General features: G+C 39.9%; 1 protein-coding gene across 5 annotated transcripts in view; it reads left to right on the forward strand.

Annotated features, from left to right (window-relative positions):
• CFAP20DC (CFAP20 domain containing) overlaps positions 1 to 21,750 on the forward strand; it is a 276,940-nt gene that overhangs the window by 138,736 nt on the left and 116,454 nt on the right. For all 5 annotated transcript variants that reach the window (XM_075549963.1, XM_075549964.1, XM_075549965.1 and 2 more), the window contains one exon: positions 4,406 to 4,570. In XM_075549963.1, coding sequence (XP_075406078.1) covers positions 4,406 to 4,570 — 165 coding nt within the window. The remainder of the gene's footprint in view (positions 1 to 4,405; positions 4,571 to 21,750) is intronic.

A 21,750-nucleotide genomic window follows, 5' to 3' on the forward strand; every position in this document is an offset into this window, starting at 1 on the left:
ATGATTTTACAGGTCTAACTCCAAGGTCAGTGTTCTTTCTAAAACACCAGTACTGAGTTGTGTGTTTTGTATGCATAAGGCAAGAAGTGAAGAACTAAAGGCATGATTTCAGACTGAGCTCCCTGAGCACCTAGACTAGGTCACCTCCGTTTATTTCTCTGGCACAGGACCCGGCACCAGTAACCTGTCGTGAATGTTTGCTGAATTGATAAATTAAGGGTTGACTGATGATGTGTTCAATTATTCATATTTTCATCACCGTTAGTCAATAGATCTTCATTGAGTGTTAAGCACTGTGAGGAAAATGATCCTTTCAAAGGCCACAGAGGAAGCTAGAAATCCTGGTGTCTTGCCTTAATAGATTCCTTGAGCAGAGAAGGGCCTTAGAAGACCTACAATCCAGTGGCTTAATTATATAGACGAGGAAAACAAGGCCCCAAGAAATGAGGTATCTTGTGCTGAAGCCTTACCACGGCTACTTGAGGCCAAGTCTTGAGCACAATCAAGTCTACCTTCCTCAACAACCAGAATGGCTTGATATTTTTAATATTTCACCTTACTGAGTTTCCTACTTCTCTCCGCATCCCAAGGTCATGTGAGCGCACATTGTACGAGATTCTGTCCATTTAAGGATGTGGTTCCACTCCTTCTGGAGCTGGACTTAATGTGCTCTTGCCGATCAAGAAAACGATGAAGAGCTCAGGGAATGTGAGTGGCAAGCAGCTAAGAAGAGCTCCTACAAGAAATGGATCATGAATGTCTGTTTATAAACACCCAGACTTATTCTTATTAAAATATAATAATGTTTATAATTTATAAGCATTATACTCAATAAAATACTGTATTATTAAGTATGATTAAGTATTATAATGCTTTATAATAATTAAGTAATGTAAAATATTATTCATAATAGAACACTATCACTCAAAAACCCTTAGGTCATGATTGCATCAGAATTGGCTACTTTTTGGTGTAGTTGAGGCCAATGTATCCTTTTAAACATCAAAACCTGCCATTATAAAATATACATAACTGAGCTGTGGTGGTTTTGTCAACATTATAATTAAATCATACACTGAAGTAATTGTGTGTTATAACTAGCAGACACGAACATACCACTTGCTCTGTAACAGGCATTATTGCCCCTGACATATATGACTCATTTAGTTGCCACCGTTGTCCTACAAGGTAAGTGCTGTGTGAAAAGAAGAGGAGCCCCGGTGGCCCAGTGGCTGTGCCTTTGGTGGCTAACTGAAAGGGGAGTCGTTCAAGCCCACCAGTGGCTAGAGAAAGATCTGGCAGCCTGCTTCCGTGAAGATTACGGCCTTGGCACCCTTGTCTTCATTCTGCTTTATAGGGTTGCTATGAGTTAGCACCAACTCAGTAGCAAGGGTGTTCTTGTTTTGTTTACAGTTAAGTAGGATGGAGACAATAATGTGACAAGGTTACACAGCTAATAAGTTGCCTTGCTCCAGAGTCTGGGTGGCAGAGACATTGGTGTTTTCTACCTGGTTCTCTGCTGTTTTGGAGAGATGAGGTTTGATATAAAAAGGACAGTACTAGGCACTGTAAGATCTTCCTGATATCAGAGAAATAAGATTACTGTAGATGAGTCTAAACTAGTGAGCAATGATAACATTAGTCCTTAATTAAACTACAAGAATGTGGAGAAGCCATAAACTGCAGCACATCTGTAAATCTGCCTACTCACAAGACATCGTCTACAGTGAAATGGAGGTCATGATTGCTATTGGATAAAATGCTTTAGATAGGTGTTAAAATTGATGGCTTGATTTTTCCTAGTGAGATGATTAAAGGAATTAAACACCAGCAAAGCGATTTGCTTCGTGGTGGCATTATAGCCAAAGAAAGGCAAATTGGGGTTACGCAGTCTTCAGACATTCTCATAGAAGCAACGATGACATTACAAACAGACCCACCATCTGGCTGTGTTTGGATGCCACACGAGCAAAGCCGTCCACTTCCTTGGAGCTCTCTGTCAGTGTCATTTTGCCATCCGAACGGACCATTCTGGCCAACAGTATGTTTTTGAGATTTGTTAGCAAAACCAGGTGAGCTCGCATGTTGCCATTATCTGACCCATAATCCGGCGGTCTGCATGTTGCCATACACAGCTCCTTCTTTTGATCCTTTCTTGATAAGCATTACCAGATGGAGTGCTTTTCAGGATATGGCTGGACAAAGAACAACCTGCAGCAGAAAGCTGGGAGACATGGGAGCTGCGTTCACTCGTGGTTGGACATCATTAAGAGACTTTTGTCCATGACAATTTACTGTGCGTCCCCTTTGACTCTAACTTTTGCTGTCTCCCATAAAATCTTATTGTTACCACTGTTTTCATGTCTATCCCTGTGGACTGTAAATCCAGGCTTTACTTTGAGGTCTATTAAATATTTTATGATATTTTATTCCATACAATCCACACAAACTCTACAGGCTAATGAACCAGTGACTAAACCGTGTAAGATCAAAATACATTCTCATTGGCCTCCACAATTCTCTTTGTCCATCATTATAAAATCTTAGTTTATCAATATTGGTATTGACCTGAAAAATCATTTTCTACCCCAGAGGAATTTGAGATGATATGGCCAATAATGACCTGAGGTTACTTTTGTTATTTACCAAAACTTTGTTTCGCTAGAGTTTGCTTTTTGGGTTGTTGTTTTTTTGTTTTGTTTTGTTTTTTTGCTTATTCACATTTTATTTTGATAGAGTTTGTTTACTCAGTTACTGCAATATTGATTTTCTAAATGCTTATGACAAGGAATGGATGAACAAGGGACACTTGCAAATGAACATCTGGAAGCCTAGTGAGGTTTTCATGACTGGAGCCTTAGAAGAAGCCCTATTAGTGGCACTGGTTACGTACTTTGCTGGTGACTGGAAAGCAGTCTGCTCCCACAAAGAGTCCGCCTTGGTGGCAGGTCTACTCTCTCTTACTGTAGGGTCACTGTGAGTCAGAATGGACACCATAACCCTGGGTTTGGTTCGACTATTTATTTTGTTCAGTGTGGTTTTGTGAGCACTAGGACATTTAGAAACCATGATATCGCTGTTGGGTCATTAATTTTTTAATTAAATGATTAATTTTCATTTTGAAGATCAAGAAATTATGATCTAATTTGCAAATCATCCTGGTTTATAGGCTCATAAACCCAATATCATTTGCCTTTATAAAATTGGTGAGTTTATATTTACATGAAGGCGTCTTTTGGTGGATAATTGGTTGAATTTTTATTACTGAGATGCACATCGGCTTATAGAAATTTTATTTCCATTAGACTCTAAAATTGAAAATTTTACATGTAAAAACCAAGCATATATAAAATTTATTATGAAGCAGACAATAAAAGCTATGCCTAGTCTAACCACCTAAAGTTATGCTACATTTTGGTATCTTTTCTTCTATTTATTTATTGGTTGATTGATTGCCATCCATACATTTACATATGTATTATCTTCAACTTCTTATCTTGAAATCTTCTCATATAACCAAGACACTGTCATAACTAGTTGCTTATGACTCTTGACTGTCATAGCCTACAATACACTATCATGTGTTCAGTGCTTCTCATATGCTGGAGATTAAAGTTGTTTATTTTCACAGAATTATAAACTTTTCTTAATTTAGATGTTTGGCTTACTTGCTTATGTTTCCTTTTGTATTAATCTTAGATTCGATTCTTCAAGTGAAATTTCTGAGTAAAAAATATGAAAAGTCATGCAACTAAAAATTAGTTAAAATATGAACAGAAAGTTTCCTAAAAATAAAAGTATCTGTCTGTATTATTAATTATGTTAAGTATCACTAGAAATACAAATTATAATAATAGGTTACTACTTTTAGTAATATTTCAAGTGTTTGAATTTAAATGTATTCAAAGGTAAGTTTTTAAGATTAGGGAAAATAATATAAGGGGTATGTGGGAACCCTGTATTATTTTTATAACTTTCCCCTAAGTCTAAAATCATTTTAAAATTCAAGTTAAAAAAATTTAAAAGACTCATCTACTTGCTGTGGATGCTTAGCTCCTTCAGAAATGTCAATGTACTACTGTACTGATAGGCTATTCTCCAAGACTGTTGATTGGATGATGCTTAGGGAGATCTTCACACATATAGTCTTTCTTAAAAACAAATAGAAAGCATTTCCCATGAATATTCTCATTTATTACATGCACATTCAATCCTTACTACAAACTTGGGAAGTAAATAGTAGAATATTTTTATGTTACGGATTAGAAAACCGAGAATGGGAGATTAAATCATTTGCCCATGGTCACACTCTGAATGGTTTTACTTGAATGGGTTTTATTTACAGGATGCGCCCGTTTGGAGAAAGCCCTTCCACTTGGGACTGACTATTTGTCTTTATTTCCAGCTGTATACGGCACCCCTTTCCCAGCAGATGAGCCCACAGACATTATTCCACGGAGCTGCCAACTAACCACAGATGTCCCACAAGTCACACAGCTGCTCAATATGACCAAACTGCGCCACGCTGAAATCCGATTTGGAGGTCATCTCCTACGTTCAGCAGAGTCAGGTATGCACATGGACACCTAATGTGCAAGTAGATGTGTAAGACCAAAGACAGAAAACACGTGCTAGCCATAGTGCTTTCAAGTTTGAGGTTAAGTATGAGTTAAGAAATGTCAACTCATGTAAGTGACAGATCCTTATTTAAAATTGCCTTCTAGATTTTAAGTTTTGTTTAAAATATTTTTGAACACGGAAAATCAACAAATCTTTGACAGTCCCTCTCCCTTTCCACCTCTTTCCAAGCCCCTCCAATTATCCCTCCTGAACCAAATCTCAGACATCCCACTGACGCTGCTTCCCTTGTTCTCGTCCCAACATCACTCCTCCCATAAGGCATTAGCTTCCACTTAATTTCCCACATTTCTGTCAGAGTTATCCTTTTGTAATAGTAATGTGATTACATTGCTCTTTGATTAAGACTTAACCTTTAATGCCGTAGCCACAATCTAGATCAGCGGTTCTCAACCTGTGGGTCATGACCCCTGTGGGTGTCAAACGACCCTTTCACAGGGGTCACCTAAGACCATCAGAAAACACCTCTTTCAGATGGTCTTAGGAACAGAGACATCGCTCCTCTATCCATCTCCAGGCAGGTCTACCCACATGCAGATATGCTGATCTGGTGAGAAAGAAGCTATCTCAACCTTCGCACTGATGTTTGCTTTTTATACATACTGTCCCCAAATGTAGCACTGTAGTTTACTATTGTTATTTAAGACTGTTACCATGCTACACCAAGCTTCAAGACAAAATTTCATTTGTAATTAGAAATAAATATTTCACAATATATAATTACATATTGTTTTCATGATTAATCACTATGCTTTAATTATGTTCAATTTGTAACAATGAAAATACATCCTGAATATCAGATATTTACATTACGATTCATAGCAGTAGCAAAATTAGTTATGAAGTAGCAACGAAAATAAATTTTTGGTTGGGGAGTCATCACAACGTGAGGAACTGTATGAAAGGGTCGAGGCATTAGGAAGGTTGAGAACCACTGATCTAGATGACAAGATGAAATGCCTTTGGGAAGACATTGAAAGCCATCCTCCCCTAACCTAAACATTTGTGTAGTATAGCTTCCTCTCCAGACGCTTTCCCCTGCATAACCTGTGTGTGATCTGCTCACCTTTCAATGTCCCACATGCTTTCACGTGGTCATGTCTTGAGAACGATGATCTGTTGGTCTAAAATGTCCTTCTTTAAATATGCTGTCCGGGACCACTCCCATCTCATCATCCAACATTCTACTTAAATGCCCCTTCTTGGCAGCCATCCTCAGTTCCAAGTGCATTGTGCCTCCTTTCTTTTCCTCTTTCTCATCATACTTTTAAAAAAATCATTTTATTGGGGCTCGTACAGTTCTTATCACTATCCATATATACATCCATTGTGTCAAGGACATATGTACATTTGTTGCCACCATCACTCTCAAAACATTTGCCTTCCACTTGAGCCCTTAATATCAGCTGCTCGTTTTCCCCCTCCCTCCCCACTCCCCCCTACCTCATGAACCCTTCATAATCCATAAATTGTTATTATTTTGTCATATGCTACACTGTCTGACGTCTTCCCCTGCCCTCTTCTGTGCTGTCAGTCCCCCAGGGAGGAGGCTATATGTAGATTCTTGTAATCAGGTCCTCCTTTCTATCCCATGTTCCCTCCACCCTTCAGACTTTGCCACTCTTACCACTGGTCCTGGAGCAGTCATCTATCCTGGATTCGCTGTGTTTCCAGTTGCTATCTGTATCAATGTTCATCCTCTGGTCTAGCCAGATTTGTAAGGTAGAATTGGGATCATATATGTATCTCCCAACAAAGGGTGACACTTTCGAAGAGAGCACTGAACCTCATTCTTCTGTATCCCCAATGCAGAAGGCAGTATTTGCCATATTCTAGTCCAGGGGCTAAAAACTCAGATTACTACAGAAGCCAAGAAGATAACATTCCTGAATAGAATGGACCAAATGATGGAATATTTACTTTATAACCACTCTACTTTAACAGCGACTCCCATTGCCCAGGTGGGGCAGGGAAATAACTTACTGCTGTGAAAACAATGATCTAAACCACTCTGTAAATACTGTTAGAAATGGCAGTTAGTACTCAGCAGCAGTGAGGCACGTCCGGGAAGTGGTGGGGACTACAGCAAACTGGAGAGGGCATTGCAGCCCAGAGCATGTGGAGAGCTGCGCTCCAGGTGTAGCTAAGTTCTAGCCTTGCAAGAGCGTGAATCCAGTATCACCAGAACTTCCACTTTTTTGAGATAAATGAAGTATCTGAATCCTTAGAAGTATCTCAATTTTAAGATAGGATCTGAAAAAATTTTGACTCACTATTCTGTGAGTCAAACAAAATATTCCAAGGTAGCTAGTTTTTCTTCCTCTCTCATCAATAGTCAACACTATTGAATAGAACTTACACACTGAGAAATTTGGTGTAGTGATGGGTGTTTCTTAGCCTTCTGCACCTTAGAATCATCTAGCACACTTTAAACAGCCCTAAAATAAAGAAAGCAGCATGATGTCCGCGTTTCCTCAATGGAGTTTGAGTGGTTGATGACAGACAAGTAGTCCATTGGGAGAATTGCAATCAATCAGATGAAACAAAAGGAGTGTGAATTGTTGGATGGAAAGGCAGTTTGCTCTGTGAACTTCAACCACTTGACAATAAATTACCAAAAAACAAAACGCAAGAAGAAAGGCCTGGCGATCTGTTTCCAAATTGGTCCAGCCATTGAAAATACTGCGTACAGTTCTCTCATAAACATGTGGGTCCTGATTAGTGAGAGTCAACACAATGCTACTGAGTTTGAATTTTGGAGTTTTAGTGATTCTAATGTACAGCCAAGATTGAACCATAGAATTACAAGTCCCATGAAGATGATTTTGTTTAAATGACACTCAGAAACACCACAGTAATGTAAACTCCCTGCCATCAAGTTGATTCCGACTGTAGGACAGAAGGCAACTTCCCCTTTGAGTTTCTGAGATTTAAAGTCTTAATAGGAATAGACAGCCTCATCTCTATCCTGCATAGCTGCTGATGCGTTTGAACCGTTGACCTTGTGGTTAGCAGTTTAGTGCATAGCCTGTTACACCACAAGGATTTAAAAGTTCACTTGGATAAGGTAAACTAGAAATTATAAAAAGTCATTTATGCAAGAAGTAGATTTTGAATGTATGAAATATATGATAATCTAAGATTTAGATAAAGAGGGAACATTGGGGCAGAAAACAAAGACACAGAAAAATTCCTGGATGTGTTTCCTGAAAATTTAATAAAAAGAATAGACTAATCAGGCAGAATTGGCTATTGGAAGAACCCTCTAGAGTAATGACAAATTCTTTTTTAGGAAGTTGAATTTAATAGGATTCAAGATGAATCTTGAAGTCAAGTGACACCAAGATCCAAAGAAACAACTAGGATCTCTTTGCAGCCCCCTAGACAGAAGAGGATAAGGACCCAGAGGCGCCGTGGCTGTGGAAGTGGAAGGTGGTGTCCCCGAGCGCATCCTTGGGAGCTAAATTTGACAGAACTTGCTGATGCTCATATAACAAAGGGAGAGAGTGTGGCCCAAGCATGAGAAAGGTCAAAGTTGAAACAAGACCGTGGAGAAAAGGCAGGATAAGATTAAATGGGTGGCGAAAGTGAACTCAGTACTGCTGCCCATCCGGGTACTGGTCACACATTCATTTCTTTTAGGTTACTCTCATTTCGATCAGTCCTCATCAGTATTACTGGTGAAAAAGTGTATATTCCTAGAAAATCAGGAGCTGTTTTCTAAAGTTTCCAGTGTAAACTCTGGCAGAGGCCTATGTTTCATTAGCACTATATTTTAACCTTTTTTAATGAAACTTCTAAATTTATAGAAAAGTAAAGTGAGCATGCAATGAACCTACCACCTTACTTCCACAATTGTGAATTTTAGGTAAAACTTTTTGGTAGCAAGGAAAGCATACAATATAATTATATATTATATTATAAATATTATAATATTATATAATTATATATTCTACTATAAATATATTAGATATATAATTGTATTAGTTATAATTATGTTGATTTTAAATAGTAAGAAATATTTGGTATTTATATTTATATGATGAATAAGGAGCCCTGGTGGTGTAGTGGGTTATACATATTAGGCTGCTAAATGTAAGATCAATAGTTTGAAACCACCAGCTGCTCCTTGGGAGAAGGGTTTTCTACTCCCGTAAAGAGTTACAGTCTTGGAAAACAACAAGAGAGGTTATACTCTGTTCTATAGGGTCATTATGAGTCAGAATTAGCTCAGTGGCAGTGAATATGCTTTGGGTTTTATATAATCAATATTACATAGAATTTTATAATTACAGTTGGCCCTTGGATTCATGGAGACTTGGTTCCAAAACCCCATGGATCTCAAACTCCAAGGATTCTCAAGTCCCTTATAGAAAATGGCATTTTTGCCTACATTACCTACACACGTCCTCCTGTATACTTTACCTCACCTTTAGATTACTTGTAATTCCTAATGCATTGTGACACTATGTAGCCCACAATTAATGCTTCCTCATAATCTTTGAGCAATTGCCTAGACCACCTCATGGCTCTCCCTCCCCCATTAACATCTATCCCCAGTTCATTGACTCCCCAAATGCAGAACCAACAGGTATCAAGGACTACTGTATATGTTCGAGTGTAAGCTAACCCACATATCAGCCAAGACACCTAATTTTACCACAAAAACTGCATTAAAAAAATTGTGCTGAAAAACTTGGCTTATATACAAATGTGTACGGTGTATATATTATAGTTTTAAAAAACAACACTTTTTCACTGTCTCTACGTAACCTCGAGTTGTAGTGGAAGATATTAGTATACATTTTGTAAGTCCCATACATGGACTCTCAAAGCATAATCATGGTTGGCTTGAGCCATATATACAGAAAATTAATAATCACCATCTAATAGCATATTTCTCCTGCCTCGTGAATCCCAATATTTATATTCATTTCTAACTACAAGTTTTATGATGGTTCCTCCCAAGTAACTCTTACTGAACATCTATAGCAGCTAAGATTACGTGATCATACATTATACTTTGTGGTTCCCTTTCCACAAATATGTTTTAATTGTTAATTTTGACATTTGTAGGCTCCAAAACATATTATAGATGAATAAAATAATAATCATTCTCTCTGTGTAAGATACTTTGTTTAAAAGGTGTAGCTAATGGATCATATTGCCCAGGGACAGGCTTGTTAATCATAGACGAACCAGGAGATTTCTCTTGATTTGAACTACTTGTTTTCTTTTCTGTCTAAAAATTTATGAGATTTGAATTGCATGAGGAAATGCCTGTGTGCTCTAATAATTGACTCTGCGAAACTCGTATAAATGGTGATAGTTTATTACAGAGGCCCATATTGAAAGATCCCACTGGCGCGCACCACAAACGGAAGCAGTTGTTCCCCCGGATGCTTTCTAGCATTTTCATCCAAGCAAAAATGGAAACCTTGACCTTCTGACTCTTTCTGGGCCACAGGGGAAGTGTCTCCATTTCATGTCATACGACTTAATCAAGTTCATGTTTATGCCAAATTCATTTAATGAAATTAATAAAATAATTGTGTTTTCAAAAAGCCGTAATTTGTGTCCACCCTCGCACTCTTCACTTTGCACATTAGTTAATAGCTGTGAGTGAGTCTGCAGCGCTGTGGGGTCTGATTATCTTATTTTCAGTAATGGGATCCCGGCTTAATTGAACCAGAGAATCGGGCTCAGTTATTGGAGTTGAACATTCAGCTACTAAAAAATAAGATGTGCTGGTCCACTAAGCACAAATCAAAACTAGTCATTTACTTAAAAATTAGGAGACAGTTTTTCCAAGTTCCCTCCTTTCCTCAGCAACAGTCTTAATGAGTTTTTATTCCCTTTTAAAAAAGAAGATGCTTGCATCCCTATTCCTAGTGTAATTGCAAAAAAATTAATTAATATATCCACCAAAAACCATGGGACCATGATCCAGCTATAGCTGGCATTGGCAAGATCCTCATTAGAATTTCCTCTTTGAGTTCCACATGAAGAAAGCAAAGTACAATTAAAGCAATACACTCGACTGTAAAGGCAAACCTAAACAAAAAAGGAATCAATGTTAACTTCAGAAAGAAGAACACAAAACACACCACCAGGGCACTCTTGAATCTCTTCTAAAGCTGTGCGTTTGTTTAGCATTGTTCTAGGCTTGCTGGTTCAAGAGATGTCAGTGCCTGTTGATAATTCATCGTTCCAAAGCCTGTTGATAATTCACATTCACTCATTCATCTCTTGTTTTTGGATTACATTTCCTCTGTCTCTATCTTCACTAAGAATGATACATAATTAGTCACATTTCTTTACTATGATTCTTTTAAATTCAAAAATATTCAGTATGGCCGTTGATTACTAACTATGGAATCCTTTCCGAACCGTTTACAGGGTGATTTTGGCTTCTCTGTAAATTTTCTGCCAAGTATTGAGGTACTTTGGGGAAAATATTGAGGCTATAACACAAAATATTATATATGAGAAACGCATTTACTCTATTAGTTTGACAAGTGTCAAACTGCAGGATTAACTCATGCCAACCTTTATATTTTTCCTTTGCATGTTTATTACATTATGTTTGATAATAGAAACATGGAGACCAATTACATGTGTGTAAAATCGAACTAGTTAAATAGCCACACAGTGAAATATTATGCTGCACACAGAATGAGGTAGATTTTCCTGGAGTGGTCTGCAAAAGTCTCACAGCTGTGTCAGTCAGTGAAAAACAAAAACCTGCAATGCTGTTCCAGGATGATCCCATTGACGGGAATTAAAAGGTAGGCTGGTAAATTCATAGATTCTTAAGGAAATAGAGAAACCAAATAATTAGCCTTGGAGAAGAAGGACTACTGCAAGCAGTGACCAACAGAAGGATTTTGCTTGTCAGATCTTTCTTTATTTTAGTTTTCTAATTATCATCACGATTTATTATGTCAACAGATATATTGTAATACAGTGATAAATTATGAAATACGTCAAATTTTTTCTCTATCATTTTCCATATTTTTTAAACCCTGTCGTGGTGATGTTAGGCCCTGTCATGTAGTTTGGAGCCCCAGGAGAGCCTATGTGACAGACTAGAGCTCCCCATAGTGGTTCCTAGGCTGGAATCTTTATGGCAGCACATCACCAGGTCTTTCTCTGGTATAACCGCTGGGGAGGTTGCAACTGCCAAGGTAGCAGTTAGAAAATCTGTTGTCAACTTGAGACTTTAAGAATAGTTTCAGGGTGGAGTTTAGTCTGTCAATCAGGTTGCAACTTCATCATCTCATTCGGAGACTCTAAAGAGATAAATAGCTCACTGGAGGGGGGACACTTACTCCCTGCGAGACATTCCTGCGTACAAGCTACACTAGTGTCCTGGAGCTGAAAGAGCAACGTGGAGACCCCTGCCAGTGCTGAGATGCTTACACCACCACTGGATCCACACGACTTTCCATCCACTGGCCTGTGATCTTCCTGCACTCAGCGTCATTGCATGTGTTGCATGAATCTGAAGAGGAATTTATAGAATAGTATGGGCTACATATGGGCTAATATCTAACTTATGGATTTGATCTGGACTGAGCTGGGATATTTTCTCAACGTGCGCAACCTTTTGGTTAGCACCAGGCTAACACAATCAACCTTTTGGTCAACACCAAGCACTGGTGGGAAATGCTAAGGATTGCTGTAAAATTCAAATCTAAAATTTATATTTCTCCAATACCAATATTTTCATTTAAATTGCATAATGGGAAGTAAATCCCAAATTATTGACCAAGTTAAAATCTATGAACATATAGGTCAATATGTGTGGGGTCTTGAGAAAATGGTGTGGGACCCACATACGACCTCCTTCTGCTTCAATAGGAAGAAAGAGAATCCAACTCCCCATCAACCCAAGGCCAATTGTGACAAGGCAGAAGTCACTTCTTTGCTGGTATGGAAAATTTGCTGCAGTAGACACAGAATTCACAAACAATACAAGTATGAGGATTTATGAGGAAGGTTCCGCCACTTGTCGATTTGTGGTGGCTTTCGCGCTGCTGGGACCCTGAAGCTATGTCACTGCTATTTCAGAAACCCAAGGTGAACAGGTTTCAGTGTTGCTTCCAGGTTAAGAACAGGCTACAAAGAAGGACTAGATTTTGAGGGAGCAGCCACTGAAAACCATAACAATAACTGCAGAACATTATTGGATATAGTGTCAGCAGATGAGCGCCTCAGGCCGGAAGCCACTCAAAACACAACTGAGGAAGAGCTATCTTCTCAAATAAGAGTCAGCCATAATGTGGAGGGAGTAAAGCTTTCGGAAACTTCGTTTGCTGACAAGCTTGACTCAGACTCATGGACCCTAGTTTGTTGACCCAGAAAGCCCACCCGCTGCTCTCCCTCATGGTCTCTGTCTCAGCACTGCAGCCTCTGGTGCCTCCTGCGGCCCTACTTGCTTTAGCCTGGGGTCTTGCGCATGCACCACTGGTTACTCTTCATTCCTGATGGTCCCGGGTTCTCTCTTCTTTCTGAGGAATGGCAAAATTGAATAGTCCCTGTGGCAGTTACATAATCTCCTGGCAATCTGAGTGAAGGGGTGGAGTCTAGCCTGTTAATCTTGTCACAACCTGATGGACTCCCTCCTTGTGGGCATTGCCTTCTGAGTATTCTGGGAACAACTTCTTCCTCCCAAGAGGCTGGACACACATACTCCCTGCTCAATCCACTTGTTGACAAGCCCCATAGAGCCACGCTGATGGCAGTCAGAGCCCTGGAGATGCATCTAAAGCCACTGGATCCACTAGACACTGCACCCAGTGGCCTGTGATTTTCCTGCATTCAGTATCATTGCATGTGTTGCATGAGGCTGAAGAGGAATTTATAGAGTAGTATCGGACATAGGGATAATCTCAGACTTACGGATTTGATCTGGACAGGGCTGGGGTGTTTTCTTCATATTCAATTACTCTTGGGTATACAACTCTCTCCCACATACATATGAGTGTCTCTGGATTTGTTGCTCTAGTTGACCCTGACTGACACAGTCCCCAAGGTAGAGCCCTCCACACTTTGTGTGCATGGTTCCACCCAATCATGGGGTGGGAGTTATGGACAAGTGGATAGAAGAGCCAGATTTATGCGATTTCAGTTTACCACCAGTATAAGAGGGAAACGTATATGATTATCTATACTATTAATTCAATGTTTTGCCCATAGACTCTTAATATAACAGGAGGCTTTCTTTTTTCTTCCGTTTGTTCAGATTAAGATATGCTGAGTGCGCTCATCCTTTTTGCTTTTCTATCTCCAAGTCTTTGCACATTTCAGTATAGTACGTTAGTCTTCTCGAACTGCCTTTTGAAGTGGTTCAACTTTACTTCCATCATTTCTGTTACTTCATCAGGTGTGCCATTTGTTTTAGCTCCTCTATTATCAAAAGAAAGTTTCGGAGTCTTTTCTGACATCCACTTTGATCTTTTCTTTCTTTCCTGCCTTTTAAATGACCTTTCGATTTCTTCATGTGTGATGTTCTTGATGTCATCCCACCCTTCATCAGGTCATTAGTGTTGAATAGTCAGAGTTACTGAAATGTTCTTGAACTTCAAGTCAGATATACTCAAGGTCATATCCTGGCTCTCACTGACTTGTCTTAACTTTCTTCAACTTAAGTATGAACTTACATATGACAACTTGATAGTTCTGGAGGAGAAAGTCCAAGCGCTAATAAAAGTAATGGTGAAAAACGACGCTCCAAGAATTGACAAACTACTAATTGAAATGTTTCAGGAAGCTGATGAAACATTGGAAGCATACACTTAAAAACAAAACATTATCAGGCCTCTAGTTAATTAAGATGAACCCAAAGTAGGCTAATTCTAACCTTTAATACATTAAGAGTTTGTCGAGAAAAGTAACATCCTGTGCTTTATTACTTTTTATGTTGTTGACACATCCCAACTTTACACACAAGACGAAGATACTGTGTTTGCATTGTATAAGGTCCTACTTCTCTGCAGAGGAGAAAACGGCATTCTCATTTTCATTTCTAATATTATTTTATTATGTTTTAAAATGTCTTAAACTTTTAATTAATGACATAACTAGTATTTGTTTTAATTATAAACAAAAATATTTTAACCACCTAGAGCCACTACTGCTTTAGTCATCTGCCTATCCACTATTCTTTTCATCAGGCTCTAGGCTGTACCAACTGACAGTCCTCCCAGCAGGTCTAAAAAAATGTATTATTAAAATTCTTTACACAATTAGCCATGGTTCCCCACATCCCTATATATATCTGCTTGTCATCTATATGTTATCTGCTGTTAAAGCCTCCTGGGCTTGCTACCCTTGAAGAATCCATTTCTCATTTGTAGAATTCTTGTACTTAGTACAATCATTGATAGACCCATTTTCCAGAGAGCAAAACAAGTTTTGGTTTAGATGGCTCCACAAAATTGCACTTGTTAGTCTTGGTGGACTAGAGAAACAAACTCATATAGACATGCATATATGTATAAGAAACAGCTTTATATACAGACCAGTTGAATATTGAGAAAACATCCCAGCCCAGTCCAGATCAAGTCCATAAGCCCAATATTAGCCCATATGCAGCCCATTACCAATCTATAAAGTCCTCTTCAGACTCACACAACACATGCAATGACGCCAAATGCAGGAAGCTCACAGGCCAGTGGGTGGAAAGTCTTGTGGATCCAGTGGTGGTGTAAGCATCTCAGCGCTGGCAGAGGTGGCTCCTCTGGCACCAGAACTCTAGCGTAGCGCCATGTCAATGGAAATGTCACTCAGGGAGTGAGTGTGTGCCCTGCCTCCAACGAGCTATTATCTCCTTAGCGCCTCCAAATGAGGTCATCAATCTGTGACCTGATTAATAGGCTAAATCCCACCCCTTCACTCCCAAGTCTCAAGTTGACAACAGATTATGTAACTACCACAAGCACTGGACACAGATGGTTAATATGAGAAGAGTCCTGTGCGATTCCCTCATGGCACACTAAAGAATACTACCACATGTGGTAAAAAACAAATCACAAAGGGACTTTGGGACACTTGTGTTCTGAGCCCTTGCTCAGAGTGTAAGCCAATCTCTAAACCAGCAAGCCTTGTTTCTTCCTCTGTGAGATAAGTTAGTAGTGTCACACAGGATGTTTACACGGAACTCTCATGGGTACATCATGATATCCATTGCGGGCTGCTGCAAGGTCAGCAATTCAAACCCACCAACCACTCCACAGGAGAAGGATGAGGCTTTGTAGTCCCACCGTTAGAGTCTCAGAAATTCTACTCTGTCATAGAGGGTTGCTATTAATCGCTCTACTCTAATGGCGGTGAGTTGGTTTGGGTTTGGTTCAGATCTCATGTTGATTGTCGTTTCCCTGAACTCAAACACTAGTGACCACATCCCCCTCGGAATAATACTTGTAATCCTTTGATTTTTGAGCCCTTATCACAGATGTAAACATCGAGTTATTTATGGAATTACTTGCTCCAACCTCTATCTCCCGTCGTGAGGCTGTGAGCTCCATGAAGGAGGTGACTTGGTCCGTCTTACGGCTTTTCTTAGTCTCTAGAGCGGGGCCTGCACAGACTAGGTACCCTGTCACTGCTGGTAAGAAAGGGTGAGCGAAGGCATAAAAGACTGGGAAAACAATTTGTGAATTCCCAACTGCTTCTCAAGATGGTAGGAGCCCTGGAGGGGTAGTGGTTACACAGTTAGCTGCAATCGCATGGTCTTGTTAGGTTTCTGGAGTGGTGTACCTTGGTTCTTGTTTGAAATGCTGAAAGAATTCCAGCGGGAGAAGCACGTTTGTTATATAAGCAACTTTTATGAGGAAGAGGGAAGTTTCAGGTACTCACCAGAAATCCCAGTGGCCAAGAGCAGGAATCCCAAAAGGGCACCCTGAGAGGGAGCTCTGGGCTCAGGCAGCTCCTGTGTGTCCCCACCCACTGACCTCTATGAGCACACCCCAACAAAAGAGGAGTCAAAGAGGCTTGGCCTCCCTGTTGCAGCCTCTTCTCTCCTCCAGTTGGGAAGACATGTGTGAAGGTATTGGCCGACCTCATTTGCCTGAGTTGGGTAATGTCATGTGGCTGGGACTAGTCTGTGCACCCAGGTGTACCTCCCACCTGGGCCTAGGGGGGCTTGTGTCAGAGCATGCTCCGTCTGGAGATTTCTACAGGTATCTAATGGATGCCTGATTTCTCGGGAGTCCTCTATGCGGGAATGGGAGGGACAAGCTACCCGTTGTTCCTAAGCTAGTTGCCTAAGAGTGTGCAGTTAGAAATCACCAGCACCTCCACAAGAGAAAGACTGGGCTTTCTACTACCATAAAGAGTCTCAGAAACCCACAGGGGGTCGATATGAGTCAACATTGACTCATTGGCAGGCAGTGAGTTTGGGTTTTAACTCAAGATAATGGACTCTATTAACTCTTTGTACTAAATATTGGTGTACTAGCGCAGTGAGTTACACATTGGACTGCTAACCACAAGGTTAGAAATCCAAAATAACGAGCTGTCCCAAAGGAGGAAGATGAGGCTTCTAACTTGTCTTCTGTAAACAATTACAGTCTGAGAACCCACAGGGCTGTTCTGCTCGGTCCTGTAGGGCGCCTTTGAGTCCGAATTAACTCAGCGGGGATGAGTTTGGTTTGGTTTGAGCACAGTGTGGCGCATGTTGTATGCATTGATTCATCTAACCTAACAGCAATGCCATGGTTTAAGTGCTCTTGCTATTCAGTCTTATGGATGAAAGGTGAGGCTTTGAAAGGTTAAGTACCATATTTTCACATTCCTATATTAGATCTGGTTTTGGGGGGTATTCTTTCTAACATAAAGTAAAAATTAATCCAATTCACCTTCTAGAATATGGCACCAAATTTAATTCTCATTTGATTGTTAGGTAATGGATGTAAGTCTCAAGCATCTCCCCTCAGTGATTAGAGTTGAAATTTCAGCAGCATTTTCTGGTTAAGCTTTGAAGATCCTGCAGTCAAATGACTATAATAATTAGAACATTGTATCTTGAGACAGAAATGAATGTTTATTTTTCAATAAGACAATTAGAGAGTAGGCCCTCAGGTTTTGCAGTCTAACTACAAAGGTAGATACCCCGCAGTAAAATAGCAAAATAATTAATGGTAACATCTCTGACCCACACCAAGTTCATTTTCTGCAAATTCGAGAAAATGAAATGCCTAGAGCATGGCTTTAATCTAATCTTGATTTTTAACCTTCTATTATGCACATTGATAGCAGCTCTTAAAAGAACTTTTGAAATTCAAAAGTCATGCATTTCTGCTGCTAGTTCTCTTTTATTAAGATTTTTCTCATTATTGAAACTTGGTCCTTTCTGCTTTTTATTTTAGAAACCAAAGGTCTAAATCGCTTTATCTTGTGGGTTTTAATTAGGCTGTTATTATAATATATACACAGTTTATACATGTTTAATACATGTTTATGGAGATAATTAGTGACAATATGATTATAAACAGAATTATGAAAGTGAAACGAGCTTTTAGAAGTGGTGTGAGTTGTTTGTACTAACAGGATTAAAGTGATCTGTGTAATTACAGATAGAGTTAACAGTGGAGTATTGGGATACTGGCTCCGACAACATAATGCAAACTAATATGTGTAAATTTTAAAAATAGATTTAAATATAAATGCAGTATAGCAGATTACTCTAGAGAGAAATTTTATTATGAATTATTTTATAAAATACAGAATAGCACCCAATTTCATATATTTAGATTAAAGCATATCAAATATAAGTATATCTTTAAACTCACTGGTGTCCTGTGTCTGCTAAAGAAGTGGAAGCATAAGAAATTCAAGGTATTTTATTTATAACTATGTTTAATTTAGTATGTTTATGTCATTGAAATTAGATTGTGCCAGTGTTTTTTTTTTAAAGTACTCCCTTCTCCTCCCCAACAATCTTTACTCTTGGATATAAGCCACAATTTTGATGATCTTTGTTCATTGTCTACCATGTTCACCAGCTGGGGATAAAATGGTACTGAGTAACTGCTTTTTCCTACTCAAAACAACTTAAATTGACAGGTAGAAGAGCAGAGCTTTCTAGCCATGGGGGATAGCACCCTGGAAGCTCTGAGAAGGCCTATCTCTTGAGAACACAGAAAACAAGAGGCATAGGATATGAAGTCAATCCAGAACCTGCAGTTTTCTGCAGGCCATGTTAAGCGCTTTCTTCTTAATCCGAAGAACACAAGGAAGCCATCGAGGGTGTTGGTGAAGTAAAGGAAATGACTCAATCAGAGTTACGTTTCTGTAATACCACTCTGGCAGCATTTGAGGATGGAAAGGATTGAGGGGCCAGAGTGAGCACAGTAAAACACTTGAGAGAATTTGTGGTCATCCAGAAGAGGGTATTGCTTACTTTGATGGCAGTGGTGATGGACAAGCTAGAGGGAGGACATGGATTACATATGGAGAGGGATGTGTCAAGAATGGATGAACCACAATGCCATTCATTAGATCAAGTTCTTAGCTTGGCAGAGTTGAGTTTGAAGCGTGTTTGAGACATCTAAGAGGAGCTGGTCAAGGCTACTTGGTGCAGTGACAGAACTGAGAAGAGAGGACCAGGCTAGAGATAGGACAGGGAATCACCTGATGTCTGAATCTTCTTCTTTTTTAATATTGAGGACAGCTGTCCAGACCTCTGCTTGGACACGAAAATGCCAGAAAAGCTGCCATCTCAACAACCGAACATTCTCAGAAGAAACAGTCTGTGTACTTGGCTAAAACTTGCCTTCACGTACAAGTGCTTATTAGTTTCTGGTTCTGCCCTTTGGACAAATGTTTTGCTGCTTAATGGGACTTCAGAAATGTGAAGAAACCCAGCATGGAGTAGCCCCTCCCCACTGGGCTTCCCACCTCAGGTCCTTTGTCCAGCAAAAATGCTTTCAGTTCAGTTCAGTTCAATAATGTAGCCTCTCCCATCAGTTCGACTTCATTTATTATAAAGAGAAAAGATCCACACACCCCACACATAACTGACACAAAGCTGAGTACCAGTGTCTCAGTGCCTACTCACAGCGACCCTTTAGGACAGGGGAGAGCTGGAACTGCCCCAGGGGGTTCCCAAGACTACTCTTTAGGGCAGTAGAAATGCCATCTTTCTCCCTCAGAGCTGGCTGGTGCTTCCAAACTGCTGACCCTATGATTAGCAGCCCAACGTGTAACCACTACGTCACCAGGACCCTCTCCCTCATCTTTTAATTCATTTTTCAATGAACCTTTTGAAGCCTCCTCTTACATACTGGTCCGAAAGTGTGTGCCGTTTCTCATACTGTTGCCTAAGGAGTAGTTTTGAGTTCTATCACATATGTAAAATCACAACTCTTCACCAGAGAGTAATGGGATGAACTAGATAGGAATTTTTTCTTTCAGGGGTGTGGATCAGACAGAAAGTAGCCAATAGCTCCTAATACTCCCATGACTGTGGTATCAAGGTGGAATTCTTTTTTTTTTTTTGGTTTTTTTTTTTTGGTTAGCAATTTTAAAAATTTTATTGGGGGCACATACAACGCTTATAACAATCCATACATGCATCTGTTGTCTCAAGCACATTTTTACTTATGTTGCCATCATCATTTTCTTTTGTTGTTCTTTTCTTCTTTTTTTAAGCATTTTATTAGGGGCTCATACAACTCTTATCACAATCCATACATATACATACATCAATTGTATAAAGCACATCTGTACATTCGTTGCCCTAATCATTTTCTTTTTTTTCCTCCTCTTTTCTTTTTTTACATTTTATTAGGGGCTCATACAACTCTTACCACAGTCCATACATATACATACATCAATTGTATAAAGCACATCTGTACATTCGTTGCCCTCATCATTCCCAAAGCATTTGCTCTCCACTTAAGCACTTTGCATCAGGTCCTCTTTTTTTCCCCCTCCCTCCCCGCTCCCCTCTCCCTCATGAGCCCTTGATAATTTATAAATTACTATTTTGTCATATCTTGCCCTGTCCGATGTCTCCCTTCACCCCCTTTTCTGTTGTCCGTCCCCCAGGGAGGAGGTCACATGTAGATCCTTGTAATCAGTTCCCCCTTTCCAACCCACTCACCCTCTACCCTCCCAGTATCGCCTCTCACACCCCTGGTCCTGAAGGTATCATCCGCCCTGGATTCCCTGTGTCTCCAGCTCCTATCTGCACCAGTGTACATCCTCTGGTCTATCCAGACTTGCAAGGTAGAATTTGGTTCATGATAGTTGGGGGGAGGAAGCATTTAGGAACTGGAGGAAAGCTGTATTCTTCATCGGTACTACATCGAACCCTGTCTGACTCATCTCGTCCACTAGATCCCTCTGTGAAGGGATCTCCAGTGGCCGACAAATGGGCTTTGTGTCTCCACTCTGCACTTCCCCCTTCATTCACTATGGTAAGATTTTTTTTCTGATGATGCCTTATACCTGATCCTTTCGACACCTTGTGATCGCACAGGCTGGTGTGCTTCATCCATGTGGGCTTTGTTGCTTCTGAGCTAGATGGCCGCTTGTTTACCTTCAAGCCTTTAAGACCCCAGACACTATCTCTTTTGATAGTCGGACACCATCAGCTTTCTTCGCCACATTTACTTATGCATTCGTTTGTCCTCAGTGATTGTATCATGGAGGTGTGCACCCAATGATATGATTTTTTTTGTTCTTTGATGCCTGATAACTGATCCCTTCAGAATCACGTGATCACACAGGCTGGTGTGTTCTTCCATGTTGGCTTTGTTGCTTCTGAGCTAGATGACCGCTTGTTTATCTTCAAGCCTTTACTACACTATCTCTTTTGATAGCCGGGCACCATCAGCTTTCTTCACCACATTTCCTTGTTCACCCGCTTTGGCTTCAGCAGTTGTGTCGGAAGGGTGAGCATCATAGAATGCCAATTTAATAGAAGAAACTATTCATGCATTGAGGGGGTGCTTGAGTAGAGGCCCAAGGTCCTTCTGCCACCTTTATACTAAACCTATAAATATAGGCACATAGATCTATTTCCCCATCCTCATATATATATTTGCATATGTACATGTCTTTGTCTAGACCTCTATAAATGCCCTTTGCCTCCCAGCTCTT

This window comes from Tenrec ecaudatus, chromosome 5, assembly GCF_050624435.1.
Source record: "Tenrec ecaudatus isolate mTenEca1 chromosome 5, mTenEca1.hap1, whole genome shotgun sequence".
Lineage (NCBI taxonomy): Eukaryota > Metazoa > Chordata > Mammalia > Afrosoricida > Tenrecidae > Tenrec > Tenrec ecaudatus.